Source organism: Microtus ochrogaster, unplaced genomic scaffold (genome assembly GCF_000317375.1).
Source record: "Microtus ochrogaster isolate Prairie Vole_2 unplaced genomic scaffold, MicOch1.0 UNK32, whole genome shotgun sequence".
Classification (NCBI taxonomy): Eukaryota; Metazoa; Chordata; class Mammalia; order Rodentia; family Cricetidae; genus Microtus; species Microtus ochrogaster.
The window spans coordinates 304,306-310,601 of NW_004949130.1; the positions used below are offsets into that span (position 1 = coordinate 304,306).

The 6,296-nt window shown below is 38.3% G+C and overlaps 1 protein-coding gene across 1 annotated transcript in view; it reads left to right on the plus strand.

Annotated features, from left to right (window-relative positions):
- The window catches only part of Uri1 (URI1, prefoldin like chaperone), a 57,661-nt gene that overhangs the window by 28,760 nt on the left and 22,605 nt on the right, over positions 1-6,296 (plus strand). The window contains exons 3-4 of the mRNA XM_005368406.2: positions 4,626-4,704; positions 5,833-5,968. Coding sequence (XP_005368463.1) covers positions 4,626-4,704; positions 5,833-5,968 — 215 coding nt within the window. The remainder of the gene's footprint in view (positions 1-4,625; positions 4,705-5,832; positions 5,969-6,296) is intronic.

Below are 6,296 nucleotides of genomic sequence, written 5' to 3' on the forward strand. Positions count from 1 at the left end.
AGAAACCCTGTCTCAAAAAACCAAAAAAAAAAAAAAAAAGTTCATATTTTGTCATGTAACTTAAAACCTTCCTTAGACATAAGAGGACACTGAAGACAGTTGTTATTTCTTGCTGTAGCAATGAGAGAAAATCTCTGCCTGTATCTATGCCTGAACTGAACTTTCCTTTCTTAATTCTGGAGGTGGCCCAGGGACCCTTCAAGCCAGTGGCGCTTTAATGCAGACAGATTGCAAATTTTAGAAAGGCCTGCTAGATTTGAGTGATGGCCTCTGTGATGTGGCCCAAGGCTCAGTTGCAGAGGAGTGAGTGAATATCTAGTGAATTGGATCCAAAGTAGGCTTTCTTAGATGTTTATAGGATAGTTCTGAAGTGGTGATAATGAACTAAAAATAGCTGCTGTTGAATCCTGTGTGTTTCAGAAGCTTTGAGTCTCATCGTTTCTTAGAAACAACAGATAATTGTTTCTTGGCTGAAGATAATAACCTGCATGTTTGCACTAATGCAAAGCCCTTTGCTTTTAAGCATCTCGTGGTGTTCACTGCTTTGTTTGTTTAGCAGGTTAGGTATAGGGAAAGAGTGATAGGAGACTCCCTTCAAGAAGACAGGTTAGTGTTACTATTATCTGCCAGTTATGTCTTCCTGTGTAAGTACATTTGGAAGATTCTACTTTTCTAAGCAGAGATTTTGTTTCTTCCCTTTAAAGATGGAGACGAGAGCCCATCACTTGCTGGAACAAGGGATGTAGAGCTTACTTCTTTTTGCAAAAGTGTTTTTCCCACTAAGAGAAAGATTAAAAACGTATTTTTCATGCTCTCCTGTACCCCTTTAAATAGTCTGTTACAGAAATATTCAGTTGCACAGAAGAGTTGGACTGAGCCTTGATTATACACCAGCCATGTCTTACTCATTAATTCATTTCTTCCTGAGGTATTTCAGAGCAAGTCATTGGCATACTTCACCTTTAAATACTCACTCGCACACCTCATTTAGCTTGCTCTCTCAGACTTGTTACACTTCTATGAAAATGAATATTTCCCATAGGATCTGTCCTGATCTTAATGCTTTAAGGTTAGGGCTATTTATAGAAGTGTTCTATGCCTTCATTGTGGCTGCTAACCTTCTCCAATCTTTAACATTAGTTCTTAAGACAATTCGTATTGGGGCTTGAGAGATGGCACAGTGGTTTAGAGCACTTGTTGCTCCTGTAGAGGATTCAGTCTCAATCCCTGGCACCCACATGGTGGCTCACAACTATCTATAACTAGTTCCAGGGACTCCAATGTCTTCTTCTGGCTTCTGAGGATACTAGCATGCATGTAGTACACAGATGTACATGTAGGCTAAATATTCTTATAAAAAATAAAATATTGCATGGCGGTGGTGGCACATGTCTTTAATTCCAGCACTCAGGAGCAGAGGCAGGAGGATCTCTGTGAGTTCGAGGCCAGCCTGGTCTACAAGAGCTAGTTTTAGGACAGGCTACAAAGCTACAGAAAAATCCTGTCTTGAAAAAACAAAATGAATGAATGAATGAGAATGAATGAATAAAATAAAAATTTAAAGCCAGGTATGGTGACTTACACTTTCAACCCCAGCACTCAGAACTTAGAGGCAGGCAGATCTCTGTGAGTTGGAGGCCAGCATGGTCTACAAAGTGAGTTTCCGGACAGCCAGAACTGTTACACAGAGAAACTCTGTCTCGAAGAAAAAAAAAGTAAACTTGTGTTTTTATGGCTTAACAATTAAGAGTCTATATTACTTTTGTGGAGGACTTGGGTTCAGCTCCCAAAACACATGTGGTAGTTTACAACCACTTGTAACTCCTAGCCCCAGTGGATCTGATTCCCCCTTCTTTCCTCGTTGGGCACTGCATACCCTGTAGGCAAATTTCCCTCTAATTAAAAAATATATGTGTGTATATATACATATACAGTTGTGGATGTGAGATGAGTTCAACACACAGAGATGAACTTTGCTGCTGCATAGGCTCGTGATGTTTTAAAGGGACATTAGTCTTGTGTATTAGAGGGCTGTGGAGATAGTGTTTTGGTTAAGTGCTTGGTTCTGGATGTTTTGACCAGAATGATCTTCAGGGATTTCTTTAAGATACATAGCTGGTCTTCCTTCAAAAAGTATTTCTACATTGCTATATTTTAAATCATCTTTCACTTTCTTTTTCTGTTTTTAGAAAATAACTAAAAATGTAGAAATAGCAACTCTAATCTTAAACTGTTCTTTAATTTGTTCACATTTTTTGTTCTAGAGAGAATTATTAATGAAGGTTAAAGCTGAGTGTTCATTTGGAAATACTGATTGCTGACATTACCTTGGTTGAACTTTCTGTTCTCTGAGGGCACATGAGATTTCTTTTTTAAAGTCCTCTTTTCTAGGTATGATTACCAATGTAAGACATGCTGAATGCTAACTTTAATTGGACCTAATCAGAAGCATTGGATAGTGGATGGATAGTCCTTGAGCTTTTACACAGTCTCAGTCTGAATCACAGGGCTGTTAGTATTCCATAGATTAATGAGCATCTGTGATATGTTGGCACTGTTTCACATCATCCTCTTTGTTGCTCATATTGACCCTGTTTCCAAAGCCTCTGAATGCTGACATTCAGTTATCCTGTTACTGTTCAGTAAGTCACACTATCCAGTTGAATGACTGTTAAGTGGGATCTTACCTTAGTACTTAATAATCTTTTCTGAAAATTATGTTTTATGCTCTTGAACCTGTGAATAGGCATTTTTCCAGTTTTAACATGGATGAAGAAGCTAAGGCCAAGGTTAGTTTATGTAAGTGAAGTAGGAGAGCTGGGATTCACTCTTTGGTTTGACTTTAAAGCCATGGACCATGGTCCCGGTACATAGTCTCATACGTGAAGGATTTTTGGCATTTTGTTGTATAAAAATGTACCCAAAAGGATAATTTATTTCCTTATGAAATATAATAATAGGGTCTAGGAAGATGGTTGTCAGTAAAGTGCTTGCTGTACAGTCAGGAAGACCTGAGTTCTGATTTCCAGCACCACATAGAGAAGATGGTTGTATAACAACCCCAGCGCTGGGAAGGCAAAGACAGGAAGATCCCTGGAGCTTGCTAGCCAGTCATTCTAGCTGAATTGGTGAGATCTTGTTTCAGATGTAAGGTGGAAAATGATTGCAGAAGACTCCCAGTGTTGATCTCCAGCTTACGCATGTGCCGTGGACTCCCTCTCACATACATGTACAAAAGAAATACCATGATAGACATTTTGTGTTTGTTTATGGATAAGAATTTGTGGAGAGTTTATATAGGACATTAGAAAAGTAGATTTTGTATGAGAGAATAAGATGAAGAGTGAGGGTGTCTACCTCAACAGGACACAGGAGATCTGGCTTTTTCCAGTGTTGATTTTCTGTTTTCTTTGTGTTATCTTGTATAAGAAAAAAATGTTGAGTGACATTCCTGTAGGAGTATTTTCAGGATAAATAGTAACATACGTAATTCCCCAAACCTTGAGACTGAGTGGATAGTTTTTATTAATTATGCTGCTATTGCTGTAGTGGAGCTAAGAAGTAAACTGATGCCAATTTCGTTACTTATAGTAGAGTCATTTTTGTTATCTAGGTAATTACCTACATGATACTGAGGGTGAATTTTAGTCTGACAGTATGTGTTCATTTAAATTACTTGCCTACTTGATGAGCTTATTGTTTTTGCCATCTTTTAACAGAATAGTCAGAATAGTTCAGTACTCTAGATGTGTGTGTAGCTTCCATCTTAGCAAAGAGTCCTTAGGAAACCTGGCCTCCAAAGAAGTGTCATCTCAGCATAGGTGAGTGCTTGGTCTTAGGAAGAGGGGTGATTGACACCCAGTAGACTGAAGTCCTGTGGAAGAGCAGTTGAGACACATGCTGTTCTCTGCTCCATTAGAGTTACATTGAGTCAAATCTTAGGATTGTTTAAATGGATGTCCTACCCCCCTTCTCCTTATTTTCGTTGAGTCAGAATCTCATGAAATCCAGTAGGTTGGCCTTGAACTCACTATAAAGACAAGAATGACCTAGAACTTCTGATCTTTCTCCTGCCTCTTACTTCCTAGTGTTGGGATCACAGGCATGTTGGCACCATGCCTGGCTAATAGCTCTGTTTTGATAGACCATGAAACAGATTTCAGACACTAATTGAAGTGCTTTCTACATTACTGTTGCCTAATTTTTTTTCTGCCCTTGGTCAGATTTCTTACCTTATTTGCATTTGTATGACTAGTTGAGCTTAACTTTTCTGATGAGGACTGAAGTACCTGGTGCTGTCTTGTACTCAGTCTCTACTGTAATCTGTTTATTCACTCAGAAGATGTTTCTTCTCAGTTTGAGTTCCTGGCTCCCTCCTTTGCATTTCCTTAATTTTTGCATTTTATTTAGACTAGGCCATCTTCTACTAATGAAGCTAATTCTCAAGATGTGAGTATTCTGTTTCAAAGTGAATTTTATTTCTGAGTGAATTTATAGGTGAACAGTGCCATCGATGAACTCCTAAACTCGTTTTATAGTGGTATAAATTGCTGGACAAAGCCAACAGGACTGTTGGCTGTTGCTGGTTTGTGTACTCATTTTGTGTTTGGTGTTTTCCTCATCAGGGAGAAAGTAGACAGTGACTATAGTGCTCTTCAAGAGAGACTGAGGACCTTGCCTGACAAGTTATCCTACGATGTCATGGTATGCGCGCTGTGTTCCTTTTGTAGTCACATAATGTTTGTTGTAGACAATCTAATGGCAAAATGATAGGATATGTCCTTGCTGTGTATGTCCGTTCACAACAGTTGATACACTGTCAGAGGTGACAATAGCAAGGAAGGTTTGATTTGTTAGGCCTTAAAACAAAAATAATAGTTTGTATATAATTATTGTGATATAATGTAGTGGCATATTAGCAAAAATCTGACAGGTTTGGCATGTAAATATCTTTTTTTAAAAAAAATATTTATTTATTTATTTATTATGTATACTATGTTGTCTGTGTGTATGCCTGGAGGCCAGAAGAGGGCACCAGACCTCATTATAGATGGTTGTGAGCCACCATGTGGTTGCCGGGAATTGAACTCAGGACCTTTGGAAGAGCAGGCAATGCTCTTAATCACTGAGCCATCTCTCCAGCCCCTGTAAATATCTTTTTATATATAAATTCCTGTTATGATAGGAATATGACATTCAGTTATTTTCTGTTATCCAGAGTAAGAACAAGCCATAATGCCTGGTAACTCACAGAAATAAAACCCAGAACATTTATTTATACATTTTAACATGAGAAGTGTGACTAGTTTCTTTTTGAATGACCTTCCTCATGTCATACAGTTGGTCCTGAGCCTTTGGCTGCAGCCTCCATTGTATCAGTGTGCTTTATGAGGATTTATTCTGTTGTACTAGATTAAGTGTGAGTAGGTAGATGCAATAAAACTGTTAATTCCTCCCTTAAAAACATAGTTTTAGTTACCATAGTTTTAGTTATACTGGCAGTAGTTTTCGTTATTATTTTGGTTTCATTTAGACTTTAGAATTAATGAAAATGTATAATCATTCAGAGACAGTACTACTTTCTCTAATAGCTGTCATGGAAATATGCTGTAGATTTATTTTCCTATTTTAACATGGATTTATCAGTCTAATACAACTTTCTATAGTTTTTCCTGCTAAAATTTCAATATAATGTTAAATTTCTGTGAAATTGACATTTTATTTTTCTCAGTGCATAGGTAAGAATTCAGTAATGTACGGTTTCTTAAGCTAAATATTTTTTAAAATGTATGTTTAAAATTTTTGCCTTTCTCTTTCATTTTTGACCGATAGGTACCATTTGGCCCTCTTGCCTTCATGCCAGGAAGACTTGTCCACACTAATGAAGTTACTGTCTTACTTGGGGACAACTGGTTTGCAAAGTGCTCTGCGAAGCAGGCTATGGGTTTAGTTGAGCACCGGAAAGAACGTAGGTACTTCTTGTGCAGACGTTCTCCGTTATGTTTGCATCCGTTCGCAGGCTCCAGAGATGGGGACTGTGACCCAAGCAATTTTCAGATTTGCTAGTCCAGACTGCTGTTCTGGATTATAGGTAATCTCAGGGAAAGCAGTGTCTGAGGGTGGAGCATGAAATAATGCAGATTGGAAGTCCTTCCCACTTGCCGTGTTTCCGAAAGTATGCTGTGTGAACCACAGGCGTTACATTGTTCTGTGGATAGACCTTGAGACAGGAGTTGGGGATATTTTATACTTGTATTTGGCGTGCCCTCTGCTCTTAATAACTTTTGGGACCCAGC